Raw genomic sequence first — 24565 nt, 5'->3', positions numbered from 1 at the left:
TCATGTTGGGGAGCTGTCCTGTCCGTGGTGCTGAAACAGGGTCTCCAGAGGCTTCTGTCCAGTTTGAGGCCAGGAGGGGAAAGGGGTGGGGATGGATGGAACCAGGGGAGAAGCAGACCATTGGGAGTGTTGGGGGCTGGGCTTCTCCCTCTGCTCCATCTCCCACCTCTCCTGTTCTCTCTCAGGGATTGTCCGTCCTGAGGATTAGGTCCGTCTGTCCCATCTGGCCAAGCGACAGGCAGGAGGATGTTTGTGCTAAGGCTCTCTGCCCACTGTCCTCTGGTATCCCTCCTTTCAATAGCTTGCTTCATGGCAGCCTCACCCAAACAAACAACATCTCTCAAAGTGAGAGGCTAGTCTTCACAGTTGACAAAGGAGAAAACCTGAGGGTCAGGTTCAGGGATATTAGACACTCTGCCTGGATACCTTTCATCAGTTCTGTCCACCCACCCCTGTGCTTCTGGGCAGGGGAGGGTAGTCTCGGGCCTGATGGGGAAGGGAAGCACTTCCTGGATACTTCTTTCTGGCTCCAAGTGATTCCTCTTGCTGGACTCACCTGACAGGGTCAGAGGGACTTGAAGAGGAATGAGGCTACCTGGTTGCCTTTTGATTCTGAGTCAGGATGTGGGAAACCACGGGTCTGAGTGTCTGTTCTCTGTTGGGCCAGCAACTGAGGTACCCTGCCTCTGTATTGCTCTTGACCAGTTTGCTGTCTTCTTACCACTTTCTAGAACTCTCCATGGGTTGTCTCTTGCACCATTCATGGGGTTTATAGCTGTGAGTAGAGAGGAGGAGCCGGGGACAATGGGTCCATGCCATCCGCTCTGGATTGGAAGTTTAAGCATCAATGTTTAATGTTTTCAGCGGATGGGTTGATCTGTATTGCTATAATGACACTATGATGAACAGAAGTCTGACTCAGCTGTTCCTTCTGGGGCTAGGGCAGAGAGAGGGGTTCAGGCGTTTTCTTACACCATATTTGTTTCCTTAGGGGTCACTTTATGAACATACTAGATAGAGGCCCAGTGTATGAAATTCATCCATGGGGTGGGGGAGGGGGGGTCCTTCAGCCCGGCCTGCGCCCTCTCCAATCCGGGATACCTCTCGCATGCTGGGACTGCTGGCTCCTAACCACTCACCTGCCTGCCTGCCTGATCACCCCTAACCACTCTCCCTGCCTGCCTGATGCCCCTAACTGTCTCTCCCCTGCTGGAATGATCACCCCTAACTGTCTCTCCCCTGCCAGCCGGATTGCCCCTAACCACATCTGCCTTGGCCCCCGCCACTGTGACTTTGTCTGGAGCTGCAAGTAAATTCTGGGCTGTTTTTGTTTAAACTATTTTTAAGTTCAAATATTGGTTTATTTTCAGGAGGAAGATTACGAGCTCCTGCTTTTTCCTTCATTTTATCAACCCAGACACATATTTTTGAGCCCATTTTGAAGGATAAGAGGGTGTTACCCAGATGATGATTTGGTGAGGTGTGTTCCTGGAGGAGGGATGTGGATGCTCAAAGACAGTGAGGAACGCACCAGAACAAGGGTTCTTAGAGAATGGCTTGAGGGGTTGATGACTTAGGCTATGGTGATGGAAAAGTGGACTGCATGAGATTAAGAATAACTTAGAACAGCCCTGGCTGGGTGGCTCAGTTGGTTGGAGCATTGTACCATATGCTAAAAGGTGACAAGTTTGATTCCTGGTCAGGGCACATACCTAGGTTGTGGGTTCCATCCCCAATAAGGGTATATACAGGAGGTGACCAATTGATGTTTCTCTTTCACCTCTCTCTCATTCTCTCTTTCTCTCTCTCAAAATCAAATAAACATATCCTTGATGAGGATTTTTTAAAAAAGAATAACTTAGAGCAGAGGTCAGAAAACTATAGCCAGGGGGGGGCTGCCTACTTTTGTAAATAAAATTTTGTTGAGACACAGCCACATTAATTTATTTTCAGATTGCCTATGGCTGTGTTTGCACTGCAAACAGAGATGCCTAGTTGCAACAAAACCCATACAGCTTGCAAAGCCTAACATATTTGCTCTCTGTCCCCTTACAAAGTTTTTCCCCTGATTCATGAATGTCAAATTGAGAAGCTTGTTAATGGTTCCTTTGGGCTGAGGAGATAGAGCAGTGTTTTGACTCTGAGTTTTAGGAAATTCTATAAGTGTTAGTAAGTGATTTTGCCCATAGCAGGCAGGCAGGATGGACAGGGAAGATTCAGGAGTGGAGCGAGATGATGGGAAGGGATCCACAGAAGGAATCTGTGTAGAGAGTGCGGCTGACGTGTTGCAATACAGTGTCCAGGACAGGACAGATTATACCCATCCTCTGAGTGACGCCACTAACACCATCCCGGGGACGGAGCCAGCGTGCCTCAAACTCTCACAGCATACCAGGACTTTTGCTGGGTGTTTCCCATATGTACTTTTAAAAAACATCTTTTTTAAAGAAGAGTCTCTCAGCCTGGAGGGACCTGGAGAATGTCATGGTAAGTGAAATAAATCAGTCAGAGAAAGACAAGTATCACAGGATCGCACTCATAGGTGGAATCTACGTAACAAAATAAACTGATGAACGGAGTGGATCCAGAGACATGGAAGCATGGGACAGAGTGCGGAATCTCAGAGGGAAGGCGAAGGAGAGTGGGTGGGAGGTAATCAGCCAAAGAACTTGTAACCGTATTTGCATGACCCATGAACACAGACAATAGGGTGCTAAAGGTCTTGGGTGGTGGTGGTGGGCGGAAGTGGATTGGAGAGGGTCAATGGGGGAATAAAGAGGGCATATGTAAGACTTTCAACAATAAAGAATTCTTAAAAAAAAGAAAAAATATCTTTTAAATTGATTTCAGAGAGGAAGGAAGAGGGAAAGAGAGACACATAAATAATGAGAGAGAATTGAGCCCACAACCCAGTCATATGCCCTGACCAGGAATTTAACCATGACCTCCTGGTTCATAGGTCGACACTCAAACACTGACACACCAGCCGCACCATATGTATTTTTAAAAAAATTTTTTTTATTGATTGATTAGAGAGAGAGAGAGACATCGATTTGTTGTTCCACTTATGCATTCATTGGTTGGTTCTTCTTTTAAAAATATTTTCATTGATTTTTTTGAAAGACAGAGAGGAATGGAGAGGGAGAGAGAAAGAGAAACATGGATGCGAGAGCAGGGCATTGATCAGTTGCCTCCTGCATGGCTCCTACTGGGAATCGAGCCAAAATCCTGGGCATGGAATCAAACCAGCAACCTTTCGGTGCACGGGACGCACTCAACCAACGGAGCCACACCAGCTGGCGCCATTGGTTGATTGTTGTGTGTGCCCTGACTGAGGCTCACAGCCTTGGCGGAACAGGACAACACTCTAACCAACTGAGCTGCCGGCCAGGTTCCATGCATACTTTTATTTAATGCTCATAGCAACCCTGCGATGTAGAACTTCTTATGCCTGATCAGAAATCAGGAAATCAAGTCCTGGAGGAGTAAGGTGGCTCAGGTGATGTCATATTCTTCTTAATGGATGGAAAGAGCATGAACTTGTTCCCAGGTCTCTCTGATTGCAATGCCTAAGATAGTTCCAACATACCAGGAAAGGCATATACAGTAGTTTATAAACCCACTGCCTGTGGGGATGTGAGCTCTCCAAAAGTCAGCTGGTAGGTCCCCCTTCCTCCCAGAGGGATATGGACATTTCGGCCTCTCAATGGGTCCTGACATTTGAGTATTCTGGTTCGGTGTTCATCTGAGGAAGATTCTTCCCCTGAAAGCGGAGGGAGGCATAATACACCTCTGGCTCCACCCTCAAGGTTGGGGCGGCCCCTGCAGAGCTAGTGGAGTCAGCAGCTGGGCTGTCTAACTCCGGAGTCTTCTGGTGACCCTGTGTGAAGAGCAAAGAACACCAAGGTCAGAGCAGGGTGGAGTTAGGGGATGAGTTCCTGCAACGAATTTGATTGTAATAAGATCTTTGTTCATTCTTCCATTTTTTTAAAATAAATTTTTAAAATTTATTTTTTGTTAATCCTCACCTGAGGATATCTTTTTCCATTGATTTTTAGAGAGAAACGGGGGGAGAGAGAGAGAGAAAGAGAAACATTGATGTGAGAGAGGCACATCTATTGATTGCCTCATGCATGCACCCGGAATGGGGCGGGTATGGAACCTATAACCCAGGTACGTGCCCTTGACCAGAAATTGAATCCACAACCCTTCTGTGCATGGGCTGACACTCTAACCACTGAGAAATATCGGTCAGATCATTCATTCATTCTTTTATTGAATATTTCTCAAGGTCCCATTTAATCACTTATCCAACAATGATACTCTTATTGGTTGCTTTCCAATTCTAGTGACCTCTCTCACAGACCTTTGTGAAAAATACTATTATTTTACAAAGAAAGATAGTAAGTCTCAGAGAAGTTAGGTACTTCTCAAGAGCACACATCTACCGGTCATGAACTCAACCCCTGGTCTCTCAGAGCTCTCCTATGTGCCAAACACTTGATATGCAGGGAGATGTTTATGAAAAAGAACTTCTCCTCCTGTGTGTCTCTCCTTTATTCCCTTTTTAAAAAATCCTCCCCCACGGATATGTTTTTATTGATTTATAGAAAGAGAGGAAGGGAGAGAGAAACATTGATGTGAGAGAGAAACATGGATCAGTTGCCTCCCTTATGTGCCCCAACCAGGCATCAAACCGGCAACCTTTTGGTGTATGAGATGACGCTCTAACTAACTGAGCCACCCAGCCAGGGATCTCCTTTACTCTTACACCAAGCAATTCTCTGACACCAGCTGGACATCCTACAACTGGACTCAGTTCTGACACCATCTACTTGAAGATATTGTTAGATCCCACAGGTTAAAGGCTCAATCCCACAAGATCCCCCGCCCCCACTGCCACTTCAGATGCCAATCACAAGTCCAGGTTGCCACCTGTGCTTCTGACCAACTGGCTATAAATCAGAGGTCTCCACGATTCCCTCCTCAAGTTCAATTAATTCTCTAGTGTGACTCACAGAATTCAGGGAAACTAGCCATAGAGCAGCTTGTTATGGAAGGATGTGACACAGGATACAGATGAGCATCCGATGAAGAGATGCATGGGCCCAGGTATGAAGGAAGGGCAAGGAGCTTCTATGTTGTCGCCAAGTGCACCAACTTGAAATCTCCCTCAGCCCCATACTCAGCATTTTTATGGAGGTTTCATCATGTAGACATGATCAATAATTAATTTCATTTCCATCCCCTCTCACCTCTCTGGAGAATGGAGGTTGGGGCTTAAACGTCTAAGCTTCTAATTATAGCTCAGTCTTTCTGGTGACCAGCCCCCATCCAGGAATCCACAAGAGTTGCCTCATTATACCCTGGCTGGAGTTCTCAGTGGTTAGAGTGCCAGCCCATGCACTGAAGGGTCATGGGTTGAATTCCTGGTCAAGGGCAGGTACCTGGGTTGCAGGTTTGATTCCTGGCCCCAGTCCGGCACCTATGGGAGGCAATCAATCAATGTGTCTCTCTCACATCGATGTTTCTGTTTCTCTCTCTCTCTTTCTCTCCCCCTCTCTCTTTCCCACACCCCTGCCCTCCCTCCTTTCCACTCTTTTTAAAAAAATCATTGGAGAAAATATCCTCAGGTAAGGATTAACAACAACAACAAAAATGTTGCCTCATTAGAAAAAAAAATGACTCTTCTATCACTTTGGAAATTCCAAGGGACTGAGGAGTACAGCCATTTTCTGCTATAGACTCATTCCTTGGCTCCAGAGTTACTGCAACATTTCTCAAATGAGGCTTTTCACTTCCTCTTCCTCCATTCTCTCTTGAACTCAAGCCAATTAAGATATCTGCCTCTGTAAGGTCACCAGATCTGCTTTTGTCCAGATCATTTCTGATGCCACTTAGCTAAATTTAAACCAGTGGTTCCCAACGTGGGGCACATGCCCCACAGGGGGGAAATTTGATTTTTAAGGGGAGTAATTGGAGAATAAGTTATGAACAGTGACATTTTTGCATTTCTTATGGGTCTAGAGGCCTCATATACAGTATATAAATATATATTTTGATGTATTTATACATTTCTGTTCTCTATTATATGTTTTGAAACTTTGCTATTTTTTAATATCACTTCATATTACTGTTATTTTTTAAAACAATTTCTTAGTTATTTCCTCCTCAGTACTTCAACTGTCCTTTCATTCTTTTATTTTTCTCTTTCACGGATGCCATGTTCTTTGGAATCTTGTTTAGACCAGGTTAATGGCCTTTCAGGTTTCGTCCACGCGAATAGGAGCTCACTTTTTGAATAATAAGAATTATATGTCATGGGGAGGGGGGCAAAAGGATTTTAGAGATGCTTAGGTGGGGCATGGCCAAAAAAGGTTGGGAACCACTGATTTAAATGGTCATTTCTCAGATTCTATTTTACCAGACTTATTAGCATTTGAAAAAAGGTGAGCACTCTCGCCCCCTTGAAGTTCCATCCCTATTTGGCCACCAGAACCCATCCCTATACTCTCCTGGTCAATTATTTTTCTTCAGTGGACTTTTTGCTCTTTCCACCACGTCTCCCTGACTCTAAGTGCTGGAGGGCCCCAGGGCTCTGCTCGCAGACCCCTTCTCTTCTTTGTGGCTTCATCCACTATCAGACCTTGATGTGGAAGACACCCAGATCTCCGTGCCTCCCACCTGGACCCCTCTCCTGAACTCCAGAGTCTGGCCATCTACTTGTCACCTTCACATAAACATCTCAGAAGTGCCTCAAACTTACAGTAACCAAAACAAAGTTTGATCGCCTCTCAAAAACATACTCATCCTGCAGAGTTGGCAATTTCAAGAATTGGTACTTCAATTCTTTACTTTGCTCAGGGCAACCACATTAGAGTCATCCTTGGTATCTATGGACATTTGTGAACATCTATGGCTATCTATGGACCCCTATGACATCCTTGGACATCTGTGACATCCATGAATATATCCATGACAATCAATGGACATCTTTGACCACCTTTGAATATCTATGACATTTCTGGACATCTATACTATCCATAGAGTTATCTTTGATATCTATAAGCATTTAAGAGCATCTATGATTATAGATAGACCTCTATGACATCACTGGACATCTATGACATCTATGGAGTCCTCCTTGATGTCTATGACACCTATGAGGTAAAGGCAGTGAGCTCACACCCAGTGTACCCTATCATTTCATTGGCAAATCCTGTTGACCCCACCTGAAAAATGTATCCAGACCCCAACTGCTTCACACCAGATTCATCACTGATGCCATAAGTCTGTTTTATGGACTGAACTGTGTCTCCCAAATTCACGTGTTGAAGCTCTAACTCCCAATGTGACTATATTTGATGATAGGGCTTTTAAAGAGGTACTCAATTTTTTAAATGAGGTCATTAGAGTAGGACCCAACATGACTTAAGTCTTCATAAAAAGAAGAGAGACCAGGAATGCATGGGCACAGAGAAAAGGCCATGAGAGAGCAAGAAGGTGGCCATCTGCAAGCTCGGAAGGGACATTTTACATTTGTAAAGTAATAATTGGTAAAAATACAGATGTTGACAAGTGGGAGATATTGGCCAAAGGAAACGATAAATGCATGGGTGATGGCTGATCATGTGCTCAAAAACCTCACAGTGGTACCCACATAAGTTAGAGTTTGATGAGAATCAGAACTTGTAGGATGAGCAGGAGCAGGGTGGGCTGAGGCAGGCACGTGAAGAGGAGGGGACATCCTAGCAATGATTCTGAGATGCAAAAGGCTTACTTTGCTGGAGGTGAAAGAACAGGTGAGTGTGGGAGGCACAAAACATAGAAAGTGACTGGTTTTTCCTGCCTCAAATGCCAGACCAAGTTGTGTGGGTGCTCGGCAGTGTGGAGAACCAGTGCATTTCAGACTTGGGTGTGATGGGGCAGTGCTGGGGAGGAGAAGAGGGAGGGCTGCAGCAGACATGCTTTGCAGTGTATTAGTGCAGAAAGAGCTGGTGAAGGACTGGGAAGGACAGGGTCTCTAGTTGGGTGTCAGGGGCAAGAATAGCATTGGTGAGATGGAGAGCCCAGCAGAAGTATATTTTGGGGGTGTATTAACCATGTGCATTTCATGTTTTGACATCTGGGGCTTTGATAACCCTAGAGAAACTGTCCCTGCCAGGACTAGCTAATTGCTAGAGATAGTAAAGGACTTGCCTCTAAGTGTGACTTTCATATTGCAAACCAGCCAGTCCAATTCAAACTCCATGCCTCCAACCATCTCCTTTATGGAACTCTTACACTTCCAACGAGGCTCTTCCTGCCCTGATCACACCAGGACCAGGGACCAGACAATGAAAGACAGCCCCTACAGCCCAGAGCCTGTTGAAATTATTCAAACTAGCTAGTCCTAAGCCTGCTTCCCCTGCCTCACCTCACCTTCCCCATGGAAACCATCATCAAGGTTCCTGCCCACGTTTTACCCTTCACTCCTTCTGCCTCCTGACCGACCCTGGTGCTGCCCTGTGTGGCCCTGTGGTGTGACGTTTTCCCCTCCTCTTGGGAACTGTGAGGAAGAAATCAAGTTGTCTCCTGATCTGTTGGCCTGACATACTTGAATAATAATAAAACCTACATTTTCCAAAGGAGTGGGGAGGTGAAGAGCTCATTTCTGGACATGCTGAATGGAACGCAAATGTGGGCCACCCAGGAAGTGGGGGCAGGGTTGCATGCCAGGATGTCCATGTTACTCACCAGGGAAGCTGGCCCCATGGCAGTGTGGATGTTGTCCATGCCCACTGTATCTAGATAGATGGGCCTTCAGTCTTACTAATACAGAGAGGCTTTTGTGCCCTCATTTGGTGGATAAGAAATTGAGTTTTGTCCTGGCAAGGGTAGCTCGGTTGTTTAGAGTCCTCCCAATACAGCAAAGTTGTGGGTTTGATTCCAGGTCAGGGCACAAGCCCTGCCTCTGTGTCCTGTCCCATCTCAGGAGCCTCCCTTCAGCACCAGAGCAAAACCAGGTCCTCTGAGGTCATCTGAGGATGAGACGCGAGTCTCCAAGAAGCAATCAATAAATGCATAAAAAGTGGATCAACAAATTGATGTTTCTCTCTTCTCTCTCTCTCTTACACTTACCTTTTCTCTATGGATTCTCACCACCACGGCACCCCTTACCCTTGCTCCTGGCCCTCACAACCCCTCCAGGTTCCTATTCTCCACCTCTGCCCCACACCTGTCCCATCTCACACAAAATTGATGAGGCAGAGACAGACAGCCAGCAGTGCAGTGACACCGGCTCCCCCGATGGCCGCCCCAACCTAAGAAAAAGATATTGAATCTCCAGTAAGTAAAATGATGTCTTGTTCTAGGCTGTTAAAAAAACATCTAAGAATATAATAGAAAACCCATTACAAATGATGTGTATCATAAAGAAAGTTATACCATTTTCTTGGAAGGGAGTATTCTGTGAGCTCTGATCTTCTCCATCTAGGGTTTCTCTGCCACAGACCCCAGACCTGGCTGCAGCAGGACCTTGAGCCTCAGTGTTCCATGGGCACTCCAGAGATAGACACACACAGAGCGCTGTGGGTTGCCGAAAGACCTCTCTTTTTCCTTCCTGGGAAGGTGTCAGAATCTTCTCTCCTGGCCTCCACTGGCCCTGTTGCTCAGGGTCAAAGGTGGTCTTTTGTGCCTCCAGAAGAAGGTGAAATCCAGGAGGTTCTCAGACCTTCAGGCGAGACCCAGACAGCTTTTTTGGTCTCATTTGTCCATGCCTCCCAGGAGTCTTGGAGTCAGGGATGTGTCTCTGAGCATCACCTGTTACAGTCTGATGGAACTGCTGAGAGAGTCCTAACAGGGTCACTGACCAGTGGGGGTGGGGACCAGATGCCATCACCAATGGGAATAGGGCAGGAGGAGGATGGGGCTCCAGAGACAGGTCAAGGGAGGGCCAGGCAAAAGGGTTAGGCAGGCAAAAAAATAGAGATTATCAGAGAAGTGAAACTGCTCTGCATGACACTATAATGGTGTACACATGTCATGATACAATGTCCAAGCCCATCGAGTGTACAACACCAAGAGTAAACCACAAATATGAGTTTTGGTTGACAATGATGTGTCAGTGTCGGTTCATCGATTGTACAAATGTCCCCTTTGGTGGGGGATGTGCATGTGAGGGAGGCTGCGACAGGTTTAGGGGAAATCTCTCTACCTTCTGTCTCCTGCTCAATATTGCTGTGAGTTTATAACTGCTCTTAAAACTAAAGTCTACTCTAAAAATGCCCCAAGGCATTTGTAACTGGGGGAAGATAAAGAGCATCTGTTAGGATGGGCAGGGAGAAGGTTGTGGTCACTCTGGCCACACAGCGGTTGGAGGGTATTGGGGAAGAGGTTAGATAGGGGTGCTCATGTTTAACTGCACTCATACCTCCCTGCTGAACTCTGAAGTCCAGCTCTGAATCACCCAGACAGAGACCCACATCAGTCAATGCCCCATGACAGAAGGCTCCTTCCCACCTGCACTGTCTCCTAGGCAATCACCTGGTGTTGGGTTCTGCGAGGCGCCTAGGAAAGAGAGAAAGGAATTCCTTCTTCAGTGGGCTGAGATGGAGTAAGGATCATTAAGGCATTCCCCCTCCACACCCAGAGACCACAGAAATGCAAGAGGGGCAGGGCTTTCTCCAGTAAGTCCCGTACACAGCCAGGTCCCTAGGACAAAGCACCCAGCACACCTGCCTGGCCCTCCTGCTCTGCACACCCTCAGGGACCTGCTGTTCCAACCCAGCACTCACAGGTGACGTTGAGCTGGATGGTTGTCTCCACGGTCACACCAGCAGCAGGAAAATGCACCTGGCAGGTGAGGTTGGTGCCGTGGTCCTGGGACCGTGGGGTGAGGGTGAGCACGGAGGAGAGGCGGGTCCTGGGGCCCAGGGGGGGGTGGGCAGCTGACGTCCAGGAGAAGATGGGGGGGGTGCCCCGCTCACAGGCCCAGGGCCCAGAGCAAGTCAGGTTCCTGGGGCGGCCGCACTCCAGGGTCTCAGGGATGAGGATGTTGGGTGTGTGGTTGAGGGCTGGTGAGGAGGGGGAGGCAGGGGATCAGGAGGGAGAGTCCCTGGTGGGGCCCTGAGAGAAGCCTCGGGCTTTGGTCCAGTTCCTCCCTCTGAGCCCAGCACACTGTACTCCGACCCCCTCCCAGGATGGGGTCCCATCCCAGCCCTGCCCGGGGCCACCGTGAACTCCGGAGGCCTCTCCTGGAGCCCATTCCTTACCCGTCACTCGCAAGGAGAGCATGTTTTGTGAATAAGAATATTTATCATTTGGGTATTCTGTCCTCTCCACCCGAAAAAAATATGATCTGTTATCTGTCCTCCTGGTGTCTCTGATGTCCAGGGAGCAGTTTTTGGTTCTGGGATCCCCGAGGAGGTAGAATCGGCCCTGGGTCTCCTCCTGCACGTTTCGAGCCGGGTTGTTTGTGACCACAGCAGCATCCTGGTGTACATTAGCTCCTTCCTGGAACCAGTAGCCATATGCATTGGGAGGATTATTCCAGTAGTACGATGGAGGGTTGAAGGTGCAGGGCACAAACACGCACAGGCCCTCCTGCACCATCACGGGCGTCTGCACTGTCAGCGTGTAGGATTTTCCATTCTTAGCCAAGGACCCTGCAGGAAAAGGAGGGTCAGCCACAGCACCTGCCCCCACCTCCCCTCTCCCCTCAGGTGCTCACCTGGCAACAGCAGGGGCAGCAGCCATAGCATCTCTGACATGTAGAGTTTCAGGGCTCCTGTGGGTGAAAAAAGAATGAAGACAGTGGGAGGGGGGACCGTGGTGAGACCATGGAAGCTGGGGAGGAGCATAAGATCTCGGCCGTTCACAAAAGAGGAACCTCAGAGCCCAAGCGCTTCCCCTCTCTGCACAGAGCAGGCAGACACCCCACAGCCCAGAGACCCAGGACACCCTCCCAGAGAAGGACAGACAGGAAGCTGACTCCATGTCCTGTCCTATCTCGGGTTTTCCCTGCAGCTCCAGAGCAGAACCAGGACCTCTGAGGACATCTGGGGAGGGGACACAGGAGTCTCCTAAGGTCCTCCTGTTGGGGGCTTTTCTGAGCTCTGGTATTTACATCAGAGAGGTGGTTCACTTCTGCATTGACTGGAGGTCCCAGCCTCATCTAGAAGCTGTGGTTGGTCCTACAAGGTGTAGGAGTCTGTAATGTCCATGTGAGAGTTTGGGGCAGAAGGAAAGAAGGGGGCCCCAAGTGAAGTGAAGGCAGCATTCATTCATTTATTCACCAAACACTCAGTGAACATCTACGTGTTGGTTGGCTGAAGACAAGACAAGAACAGATCCACGGACTTGGTCTATGTCCCTGACATGCTCCCCACCCAGTGACATCACTTCCTCCCAAACACAGTGCTGTTGGGCTGGCTTTAGAACGGCAGTCACTGTCAGTCTACCACGTGTCCTGGTGGCAGGCTGGGTATTTCCTAAAAACAGAAGTGTGGGTTCCTATTTTACATCTTATTCTGATTCGAGGTGTTGCAATGATGGCATCTCCAAAGTGAAAACCGTGTCACATCTTCATGTAACACAAAGGGAGACCACACGTTCCCTGATGCCAGGGTAGGAAACTCTTCTCTATGATTCCGTCACTCAGACTGTGAACGGGAGGGACTGTCTCAGTTCCTCATCACGCAGAAGAGAGTTTCCTGTTACGGAAAAGCGCTGCAAAGTTGTGGATTAACAATGAGCTCAAACATTTCTCTTATGCCCTAACTGGTTTGGCTCAGTGGATAGAGCGACGGCCTGCGGACTCAAGGGTCCCGGGTTCGATTCCGGTCAAGGGCATGTGCCTTGGTTGTGGGCACATCCCCAGTGGGGGGTGTGCAGGAGGCAGCTGATCGATGTTTCTCTCTCATCGATGTTTCTAACTCTCTATCCCTCTCCCTTCCTCTCTATAAAAAATTAATAAAATATATATTTTTTAAAATTTCTCTTATATTATGCAAAGTTCTTTCCATATGGAGTATGTTTCTCCTGGTCTTTAGGAGTAAGATGATATTTACCTTTCAAATAAAGTACATACTTTGTTGTGTCAGCTAGAGTTCACAATTTCCTTTTTCCATTGACTGCTGGGAATCTCAGGGATATATCTAGACTTAATTTCAGAAACAGTGTTATTCTAGCTCCCTGGTAGAATGATGTCCACTTTTCCTATGATATATTTGTTTTGTCTTAAAATATGGCTACCTTATTAGTGCTATAAAGTTGTAAGGCACCTGAATTTCTAAGTTGGACTATGAGGGCTCTGATTTCTACATAAAATAAAAATATGTAAGTTTGATTAAAATATGCTTCTCACAGTAAAATGTGCCTCCAAGAATGTAATATTGCTAGGAAACTTGAGTAGACTACGCAGCTACAATTAAAATTTAGGTTCAGCTCATGTGGTTTTCTATCTGAGTCTGTGGATATGCATCTGGCACACTCTTGATCCCCGTGACATAAAAGCATTTGCCAACAGATATATGTAAAATCTTTCGAACACAGTAGTATCTAGATCAACGGTTCTCAACCTGTGAGTCTCGACCCCTTTGGGGGTCGAACAACCCTTTCACAGGGGTCGCCTAAGACCATCAGAAAACACATATAATTACATATTGTTTTGTGATTAATCACTATGCTTTGATTATGTTCAATTTGTAACAACGAAAATACATCCTGCATATCAGATATTTACATTATGATTCATAACAGTAACAAAATTACAGCTATGAATTAGCAACGAAAATAATTTTATGGTTGGGGGTCACCACAACATGAGGAACTGTATTAAAGGGTTGCAGCATTAGGAAGGTTGAGAACCACTGATCTAGATAGATGAGCCTTCAGTCTTACTAATACAGAGAGACTTTTGTGCCCTCATTTGGTGGATAAGAAATTGAGTTTTGTCCTGGCAAGGGTAGCTCGGTTGTTTAGAGTCCTCCCAATACAGCAAAGTTGTGGGTTTGATTCCAGGTCAGGGCACAAGCCCTGCCTCTGTGTCCTGTCCCATCTCAGGAGCCTCCCTTCAGCACCAGAGCAAAACCAGGTCCTCTGAGGTCATCTGAGGATGAGACGCGAGTCTCCAAGAAGCAATCAATAAATGCATAAAAAGTGGATCAACAAATTGATGTTTCTCTCTTCTCTCTCTCTCTTACACTTACCTTTTCTCTATCAAATCTAAATAAAAAATAAGAAAAAGATATTGAATCTCCAGTAAGTAAAATGATGTCTTGTTCTAGGCTGTTAAAAAAACATCTAAGAATATAATAGAAAACCCATTACAAATGATGTGTATCATAAAGAAAGTTATACCATTTTCTTGGAAGGGAGTATTCTGTGAGCTCTAATTGTATTTCTTTTAATAACTTCATAATTTACATAAAATAAAATGTAGCCACTTTTGTATGCATTTCTATGAATTTGAACAAATGGGATTGATCCACCATCAAGATATAGAGCATTCCCACTACCACCGAGACTTTCCCCCACATCTTTGTAGTTCATCACTGCCACCTCCAGCCCCCGACTCACCTTCAATCATGGAGAATTAATTCTGTCTATAGGAGAATGTCTATAAATGTACTGATTTGAGTCTATATTCTCACACTCAACATAATATTTGTGAAATTGATCCAAGTTCTATGTATGTGTTCTTTGTAATGTATTCTTACTAAGTGGTATTCCGTTGTATCTCATCCTGGTTTTAACCTGTAATTTTCTAATAACAAGTCATGTTAAGCTTATTTTCATGTGGGTAGCAGCCATTATTTTTTTTAATAGGTGAAATGGTAGGTTAAATCTATGGGTGGGGTCAGTGGCATTAAGGACATTCACATTATTGTGGGACCATCACCACCATCCATCTCTAGATCTTTTGTCATTTTTCCCAAGCTGACTCTCTGTGCCCATGAAAAGTATGCCTCTCCATCTCCCCATATCCTGGCAACCACCGTTTTATGGTCTATGTCAGTGATGGTGAACCTTTTGAGCTCGGGTGTCAGCATTTTGAAAAACCCTAACTTAACTCTGGTGCCATGTCACATATAGAAATTTTTTTGATATTTGCAACCATAGTAAAACAAAGATTTATATTTTTGATGTTTATTTTATATATTTAAATGCCATTTAACAAAGAAAAATCAACCAAAAAAAGTCATAGGTTCGCCATCACTGGTCTATGTCTATGAATTTGCTAGTCTAAGTACTTCATGGAAGTGGTATCACACAGTATTTATCCTTTTGTGATTGACTTGCTACACTTAGCAGAGTATCTTCAACCCACACTGTAGTATGAGTCAGAATTCCCTTCCTTTTTTGAGGACAAATAACATTCCCATGTATGTGTACACCACATTGTGTTTATCTGTTTCTTGGTTGATGGGCCCTTAGGTTATTTTCACCTAATGGTGAATAATGCTACTATGAACAGAGATTATAAACATCCATTAAAGTTCCTGCTTTCAATCCTTTGCGTAAATACCCAGAAGTGAAATGACTGGTTCTTATGGTAATTCTATTTTTAATGTTTTGAGGAACTGCCACACTGTATTTAAAAGCAGATACACAGCCTTGGAATGTAGAGCAAAGCTCAAGAGTTTCATTTTCTCCATATCTGCTCCAAGTCTTGTTATTTCCTGTTTTTATTTTATTTGATTGATTTTGGAGAGGAAATGAGAGGGAGAGAGAGAGAAACAATCATGAGAAAGAAACATCATCGTTGGGCTGCCTCCTCCATGCCCCCTACTGAGAATGGACCCCACAACCCTGGCATGTGTCCTGACCGGGAATCAAACCAGAGACATTTTGGTTCCTGGGTAAACACTCAACCACTGGCCCACAGCAGCCAGGCTCCTTTAGCTCTGTTAGAAGTAACTTTCACAGAACAACAAGCTCCTTCTCCCTAAAAATATGGGTCACTCATGAGGTGACCCACTAATGTATCAGGACATGGAAGAGCAGAGCAAACAGGGTCTGGAGACATTCAAGGATTGAAAGGTCACATGGACAGTGCATAGGGCTGAATGGTGGCCACCCAGAGATACCCAGTTCTTAATCCCTGGTACCCCAAAATGTTCCCATGAAAGGGAAAGGGGGGCTTTGCTGATGGGATATGGTAAGGATATTCACATGAAGACCATCCTACATTATTAGGGTTGATGACTGAATCCAGTCACAAGTGTCCCCAAGATAGATGTAGCAGGTTACTTTCTACACACAGAGCAGGGTGAGGCCATGTGACCAGGAGATAGGTCTCTGATGCAGCCACAAACCAAGGACAGCCGGCACCCCATCACCTGGAAGAAGCAAGAGATGGATTCTCTCCTCGAGCCTCTGGAGGGAGTGCACCCCAACCAACAACTGGATTTCTACACAATAGAACCCATTACACACGGTGGGGTGTAGGACATGTTACCCCAAGATGTGGCACCCAATCTTTCTTTGTTTCTGAGGTCTCCGTCGACAACGTAGAAGGGCAGAGGGAGAAGATATTTTTACTCCCTACATCTATTTCTGGTCTCAAGAACTAAGAGACTAAATTTCCATTTTTTAAAGACACAGAGTGTGTGGGAATTTGTCACAATGGCCCCAGGAAACCAATACAGGTGGGAATTCATGGAGCACCTCTGGGAGGACCCAGAGGAGGAGTCAAGAAAAGACCTCCTTCGCCAGACTCATCCCTCTGTTCATCTTTGCAGCCAATTTCCTCAAAGGGTTGTCTGGACCCACTATTCCCATATCCCCTCCTCCAATTCTCTCCTGCAGTTGTTCCAATCATATCTTCACACCTTTGCCACCAACCATTGAATTCCCTGTTGTCAGGATCTCCAACGACAATGTGTTTCCTTGTGTCTTCTCTTCTCTATGTGCCATCAGTCCTTTTCCTCCCTCACCTGTTGTCATCATCTCACACTGACTATCCATGTTCACATCTCCCATCTGGACCTCTCTCCTGATCTCCAGACGTCCACACCAGCTCTCTCACTGAAGGCCCCAGTTGGATATGAAGTGTCTTCTCAGAATGAACATCCACCTCAAAACCCTCCTCTCTGTGTCCATCAAACACACCCTTTCTGATGCTCAGGGGAAACACTTGGGCACCATCCTTACTCTAGACTTTCAGACCCCAAGTAAACTGGAACTTCAATGTATATCCAGAAATTAAACCTCACTCTCCACCTCACTTCCCTGGTTCAGCCACCATCCCTTCTTACCTTCTGTGTCCTCCCCATTCTCTGTTTGGCTGCTGTGAACACACTAGTCTATTCTGAAAAGACCCGCCATGAGAATCGGTTACAAAGAATGTTCAACCATATCTCTGATTTCCTCAATGGCTTCCCGGTTCCTGCATTTGCTGCAAGCTTTCACTAGGCTGCACACCATGGGGTCTGCACCTCCCTCCAGGGGTCTATTCTTCCAGGAGCCCCTGGACTGTCACGCCTGAGTGTTGTCTCTATCACACACCAAGCTGCTTCTGCCTCAGAGCTGGGACACTGCTCCCCATCTTCCCAGCTAATATCCTTGAGGGCAACACAGTCTGTTCTCTCACCAGCATCAAGTCTAGGCTCAGATTCACAGTTCATACTCTCAGATGTTGGAATTGTCCCTCCATGTCACCTGATCTTTTCCTTGTATGATTCCTCCCCAAACACATATCACCATCCAACAGGCTGTAATAATTTTTAAATTTATTTTTAATTTATCCTCTTGTCTCCAGAATGACAGCTTCTGGATGACAGAGATTTTTCATGCCAGGTTCATGGTTGCATCCCCATTACCTACAACAATGCTGGCACATAGTAGGTGTTCAGTTATACTTTCTAAAGTGTCTGTATATAAATGACTAAATATGATTCCATTCAAATATATACAAGAATCACACACACACATAAACACACATGTTCAATTGGATGACTATTAACTAAGTTCGAAGTATGATCATCAGTTGGAGATGTAGGGATGGGGAGGGAAGGGTATTTCAGCCGAAGGAACTGCACATGCAAAGTCTCAGAGTCACAAAGGCCCTGGCCCAGCCAGATATGGAGATGATGTGAGATGCAGGGAGATCATAGAATCTAGTGTAGAGTCCAGCGGGAGACAGACCACGCTGAGCCCTCAAGTCCAGCTTGTGGTGGTTGTACTTCATCTCTGGCCATGGAGAGGAAGCATCATTGTTCACACTGTGCAGGAAGTGGACCTATGTCTCTGGATACACCATCTGGAGACAGGTAGCTGGTGGGTTCAGAGACCCAGGGAAGAGATGAGGCCACAGGAACAATCCCAGCATGATGAGCAGGAGACGACCATCAATATAGGCTGTGATTAGGAAGAAGGATGGACAAGTCTTAGTGGATTGAGGAGAACGGGATGGTCTTAGAGAAGGGGGCCACCATGTCATCACTGTGATGGGAAGCCCAGCAGAGAAGTGGGTTTGGGGAGGAAGGTGACAGCTCCATTTTAGCAATGCTGATGGGCAGACCGGTGGGAGGTTTCAGTGGGTGTTGGGAGGTGACTCACCTGCATCACTCACCTGAGGGATTAACCTGAGACTGTGTTTGCATCCTTTGTGCTCCTTTGGGAACTCAGGGCCTTCCTCCTGTGGTACCTGACTCTGAGGGAAGACACCGGATCTTTCAGTCTGATCGCATCAGGTCCAGTGGGCAGCAGACCCAACCCCCTGCTCCCTGTTCAAGGCCTGGAGAGGAGACTGAAGTGGGAAAGGGTGTGTCTGGCCTGACAGACCCTCCTGATCACTGTAGGTACCTCCCACCCTGGAGACCTGGCTTATGGGACACTCAACAGGTCTGTCTGTATGGAGTCCTCATTCACCACACCTTTACCTCCTTCGAGCCCTGCCCCTGACCTATCGGGATCCAAGGTCTCAGTTCAGCACTCAGCCTCCTGCCCCCAGTCCTCCTTTCTCCCCTGAGCTGAGCTCACATGAGGACGATGAGGCAGAGGAGGAGGATCAAGGTCTTGACAGCAGCTTCCCCGATGGCCACCAGCACCGCCTCAGCCCTGGGTCCTGATAATCCTGCAGGAAAGAGGGACGAGGATGGAGTCACCTGCTCGGCCGCAATCCCGTGTCCTCCTGTTCCCAGTAGGACCCTGGACGTCGTTCCTCAGGCGTTCCTGCATCCCGGGATTTGGGACCACTTGGGCTCTCACCCTAGACCAGTGACGGCGAACTTTTTGAGCTCGGCGTGTCAGCATTTTGAAAAACCCTAACTTAACTCTGGTGCTGTGTCACATATAGAAATTTTTTGATATTTGCAACCATAGTAAAATAAAGACTTCTATTTTGATATTTATTTTATGTATTTAAATCCCATTTAACAAAGAAAAATCAACCAAAAACAATGAGTTTGTGTGTCACCTCTGACATGCGTGTCATACGTTCGCCATCACTGCCCTAGCCCCTGCCCTGACCCCCAGCAGTTGGACAGAAATGGAAGTGTGTAAGTTGGAATTCATCAAATTGAAACATTCTGTTGATCAACAGACATGATGGGGAAAATGAAAAGCCAACCCACTTAATGGGAGAGAACATTTGCTAGCTATAGATTGGATAAGCATTAATAACCTGCCCATATACCAAACTCTTAGAACTCAACAACAAAAAGTCAAGGAACCAGATTAAACAATGGGCAGACACTCAATATAAAATGTTTTTATAAGGCGATATACAAATGAACAATAATTCCACGAGAAAATAAGCAGCATCATCATTATCAGAGAAATGCAAATCAAAGCCATGTTGAAGTACCTTTCACACCCACTAGTAGCCTATCATTTTTTTTAAAAAGGAAAATACCCATGTTAGCAATTGTGTGGAGAAATTGGAAGCCTTATACTTTGCTGTTGGGAATGTAAACTGATGCTGCCACTGTGGAATACAGTCCGGAATTTCCTCAGAAAGTTATACATAGAAAGTACCATTTGACTCAGCAATTGCACTCCCGGGTACATGACCTAAAAAACAGAAAACATGTCTGAACAAAAAATGTACATCAAGTTCACAGCAGTATTATAACCGCCAAAAACTGGGAACACCCGAATGTCTATCAACTGATCAACAGAAGAACTCAGTGTGGTACATCCATACAAGGGACTATTATTCAGACAACCCCTTAAGGCCCTTGTTCTCCATTAGTGAAGATGTGCACACAGCCAGATCCCTCCATATCATGGACAACTCCACAGTCACAGAGACGGGGGAGGGGGGTAACGTCTGTCTTTCTGATGGTAAAGAACCTGTTACGTCCTTCAGGTGAACAACCAATGCTCACAGCAGCGTGTGGACACTGCTCACTTCCAGCGGGCAGACTTCAGTGCCTCTAAGGGAAAAGTCTTTTGTTTTTAATAATTGATGTTTAGAGGGAGAGAGGAAGAGAGAGAGAGAGAGAGAGAGAGAGAGAGAGACATTGGTGTGCTGTTCCAATTATTTATGCATTCATTGGTTGACTCTTGTATGTGCTCTGACCGGGGGATCAAATGCACAACCTTGGTCCACTGGGACAGCACTACAACCAGCTGAGTTACCTGGCCAGGCCCAACTGCAGTGCTTTCTTCATTATTGGCCATGTGACTATATTGCTTGTTCAAAAATACATAAATTAAACTATTGGAGGAAAATGAAAAGGTGAGCCTGGAGGATTCGTCAGGAGATGGAGGGTCAGGAGCCTTGAGAGGCAGCTGAGCCATGTGGAGGGTGCCTAGTTCTCCTAGTGCAGCTGACAGGGGCTGGGAGAAGTCCTCGGGGAGCAAGGGGCCAATGGGGACAGCTGCTTACAGTGGCCATGGAGGCTGAGGAAGAAGAGGGACCACTGGGTCCATCCACAGGGGGTGTCTGGTCACTGGGTGAGTCCAGGATGAGGCAGGGTCCGGCCCTGTCCTGATCTGAAAGAGGCCTTGCTCCCTACAGCCCATGAGGGGATCCTTCTTACCTGTGCTGTCTCCTAAGCAACCACCTGTTGTTGAGTTCTGCAGGGCACCTGGGCCAGGAAGAGAGGAGTTCCATCGTCAGTGAGCTGAGATGGGGTGAGGATTTTTTAGGCATTGCACTTTCACCCTCAGAGACCACAGAAATGCAAGAGGGACAGGGCTGGTGTCCTCGAGGTTCCCTACACAACCAGGCCTTCAGGACAAACACCAAGCACACCTGCCTGGCCCTCCTGCTCTGAACACCTTCAGGGACCTGCTGTTCTGACCCAGCACTCACAGGTGACATTGAGCCTGATGGTTGTCTCCACGGTCACACCAGCGGCAGGAAAATGCACCCAGGGGAGGTGGTTGGTGCCGTGGTCCTGGGGCCCTGGGGTGATGGTGAGCATGGAGGAGAGGCGGGTCCTGGGGCCCAGGGAGCTGTGGGCAGCTGACGTCCAGGAGAAGTTGGGGGGCGTGCCCCGCTCACAGGCCCAGGGCACAGAGCAGGTCAGGTTCCTGGGGCGGCCGCTCTCCAGGGTCCCCTGGATGAGGATGTTGGGTGTGTGGTTGAGGGCTGGTGAGGAGGGGGAGACAGAGGATCAGGAGCGAGGGCCCCAGGTGCGACTCTGAGAGAAGCCTCGGGCTTTGGTCCAGCTCCTGCCTCTGATCCCAACACACTGTACCCCAACCCCCTCCCAGGATGGGGTCCCATCCCAGCCCTGCCCAGGGCCACCGTGAACTTCTCCCAAGGGCTCTCCTGGAGCCCGTTCCTTACCCGTCACTCGCACAGAGAGCATATCCTGTGTGTAAGAAAATTTAAACCCTTGGGAATGCTCCCTCTCCACTCGAAAAAAATATAATCCGGCATCTGTCCTTCTGGCGTCTCTGATGTCCAGGGAGCAGTTTTGGTTTCTGGGATCCCCGAGGAGGTGGAATCGGCCCTGGGTCTCCTCCTGCACATTACGAGTCTGGTTGTTTGTGACCACAGCAGCATCTGTGTCTGGCTTAGCTCCTTCTGGGAACCAGGAGCCATACGTAGGGATAGAAGTCCCATAGAACCACAGGCCAGTGAAGGTGCAGGACACAGAAACACACAAGCCCTCCTGCACTGTCACGGGTGTCTGCACTGTCACCATGTATCTTCTATCCAGAGCCAGGGACCCTGCAGGAAAAGGAGGGTCAGCCACAGCCCCCTCCCTACACCCCCTTCTCCCCTCAGACACTCACCTGCCCAGAGCAGAGGCAGCAGCCACAGCATCTCTGACATGGAGGGTTTCTGGGCTCCTGTGTGTGGAAAAAGAATGAAGACAGTGAGTGGGAGGAAGGAGCATGGTGTGACCACAGAAGCTGGGGAGGGGCATGAGAACTTGGCTGTTCACAAAAGAGGAACCTCAGATGTGGGAAACTGACATAGGGTTGAGCCTTGGACTGACCTGCTGGCAAAGTCACAAACAAGTCCCAGCTTAGAGGGCTCAGTCCTCTAAGCATAATTAGGCTTGACCTAATAACACTCCCCAGATCTTACCTGGGAAGCTAATGGGCTGAGGGAAGTGCAGGGAGTGTAAACATGATCAAAACAGGTGAAACTCACAAGAACTGTAACTATGGTAACCACTGCATTGTTTACCTCAGACTATAAAAGGTCAGTGCGGACTGAGCACGGGTGGATGTCCTTCCTCTTGAGTTGGACTTACCTGCCTGGTCCCCCAATATTTCCAAATTATCTCTTGTCTTTTCTATTTCATTTGTGTGCGGCTCCTCTTCCAGATATTGAACCCTGAACCACGTGGGACGTGGGAGGAAACATTTACAACATCTGGTGCCCGAACAGGGACTCTGGAAGTGAAGGTTTCGCTAGAGCAATAAAACCAAGTTTCACTGGCAAAGTGAGGAACAAAGAATTCACCATAAAGGTAGGAAAATTCGCCATAAAGGTGGGGATATTTCACCACACACAAAAGCCCACAATCACCTAACCAGTTTGGCTCAGTGGATAGAGCGTCCGCCTGCAGACTGAAAGGTCCCAGGTTTGATTCCGGTCAAGGGCATGTACCTTGGTTGCGGGCACATCCCCAGTGGGAGGTGTGCAGGAGGCAGCTGATCAATGTTTCTCTCTCATTGATATTTCTACCTCTCTATCCCTCTCCCTTCCTCTCTGTAAAAAATCAATAAAATATATTTTTTTTAAAAACGCCCACAATCAGCTACAGTAGTCCAGAGCTGTAGGCGGTGTGGGAATGTTTTCTCAACCAGGCTAACGGGGCAGGATTCGGCTTTACAAAAGTAAGAAACTGTAATCTCTTATAATTTTTGCTTGATATTATAGAATATAACCCTTGGTTTCTTGAAAAAGGTACATTAGATCTTGAATGCTTGCCAAAAAGTTAGAACTTGAAAAAAGGTCAGCAGCAGGGAAAAACTTGCCTCCAAATTTTTCCTTGACTGTTTTTCCTTGTGAAACATGGTATTTCATTTGCTAGAGCCTTTAAGAGAGACCAAGGAGGATAAATCTCCTCCCCTTGCACCCTCCGCTCCTTAAGAGGAGCAGAAAGAAAAGAAAAAATAGGAGGAATGGCCTTCATGGCTCCCTCCACCTCCATGTCCTAATTAATTCTCCGTTAATAGAATCATCTGTGCAAAAAAACGCCAAATTATAAAGAAATTGGAATATGAAAAGGTACTCTTTTAAATCAGGCTGAAAAAAAAAAGAGTGCCATGGTCATCTTAATGTGGTTTCTTGTCCAAATTAAAATCTTCATTTGTATTTGGAATCTAAAATCTGTAATAAGAAATGGAACCCTGCTGCCGAATCCACCTCAGGTGCGGAGAGATTCAAAGGCGGCAGGAGAGAGCAGAGCTATCAGCTCGCCCGCAAAAGACTAGCTTTATTACATCAGACAAAACAAATTATCAAGGAATGTCCCACTTGTATGTTACATCTACCTCAAGGGCCTAACACAGGAGTCAACCCTAGAGGTTTGCTAAGGGACCATATCTGGCAAATGGATGTAACACATTATACTCCTTTTAGACATCTTGGGGCATTGCATGTCTCTGTAGATACCTTTTCAAAAGTCCTATGGGCTACTGCATCAACAGGAGAAACGGCAAAACAGGTTATTAATCATTGCCTAGCTGCTTTTGCCATCATGGGAATTCCAAAAATTATTAAAACTGATAATGGGCCTGCTTACACAAGCTGTCATTTTCAGCAATTTTGTAAAAGGTGGAAAATTCAGCACATTACAGGAATACCATAATTCCCAAGGACAAGCTGGACAACAAACAGCCTGGAGAAATCCTGGAGCATGGTAAAGAAGACGGTACAGACGTCTGACGCCTGAGAACGTCTTTCCTGCCATGCTAGCAGTAATCATCTGTACGGTCATATTAACCAGGGAAACTCCCCCCAAAAGCATGTGGGGAAGGGAAGAAGGGAGCACATGGTGATCCAATATAGATGCCCCCTCCCCAAGTATTCTAATTTAAAGTCTCCTTCTCGTAATTGAAAAGTTTATATTAATTATGAAGGTCCAGTGGCCCAGGGAGAAGCTAGCTTAGCTCTTTGACATTTAAATGGACCAGGTTAGACCAGGGGAAAACAGTTTTTTCC

General features: G+C 46.7%; 2 protein-coding genes and 1 non-coding gene across 3 annotated transcripts in view; all 3 read right to left on the bottom strand.

Moving 5' to 3' along the window:
- The window catches only part of LOC102247393 (myeloid cell surface antigen CD33-like), a 39574-nt gene extending 27724 nt beyond the window's left edge, over positions 1 to 11850 (bottom strand). The window contains exons 1-3 of the mRNA XM_014547440.1: positions 11711 to 11850; positions 11253 to 11645; positions 10776 to 11054 (exon numbers count right to left, since the gene is read on the bottom strand). Of these exons, the coding sequence (XP_014402926.1) occupies positions 10776 to 11054; positions 11253 to 11645; positions 11711 to 11840 (802 nt within the window). The 5' untranslated portion in view covers positions 11841 to 11850. The remainder of the gene's footprint in view (positions 1 to 10775; positions 11055 to 11252; positions 11646 to 11710) is intronic.
- Positions 11851 to 17786: 5936 nt separating this feature from the next.
- LOC102246780 lies at positions 17787 to 21020 on the bottom strand. The gene is made up of 5 exons (XR_001363991.1): positions 20973 to 21020; positions 19963 to 19998; positions 18967 to 19060; positions 18557 to 18637; positions 17787 to 18342 (listed from the first exon to the last, which is right to left on the bottom strand). It is a non-coding gene; the product is annotated as an uncharacterized LOC102246780 (transcript).
- Positions 21021 to 21215: 195 nt separating this feature from the next.
- On the bottom strand, positions 21216 to 24314 carry LOC106723618 (myeloid cell surface antigen CD33-like). Its single transcript, XM_014547417.1, has 4 exons — positions 24284 to 24314; positions 22180 to 22299; positions 21728 to 22114; positions 21216 to 21526 (listed from the first exon to the last, which is right to left on the bottom strand). Exons 1-4 carry the CDS (start codon positions 24312 to 24314, stop codon positions 21216 to 21218), a joined length of 849 nt encoding a protein of 282 aa, XP_014402903.1.
- Between the last annotated feature and the right edge of the window lie 251 nt (positions 24315 to 24565).

The sequence above is a fragment of the Myotis brandtii genome, unplaced genomic scaffold (genome assembly GCF_000412655.1).
Source record: "Myotis brandtii unplaced genomic scaffold, ASM41265v1 scaffold474, whole genome shotgun sequence".
NCBI classification, from domain to species: Eukaryota; Metazoa; Chordata; class Mammalia; order Chiroptera; family Vespertilionidae; genus Myotis; species Myotis brandtii.
Note: the sequence above shows the minus strand (reverse complement) of the source record. Positions and strands in the feature narration are given on the sequence as shown.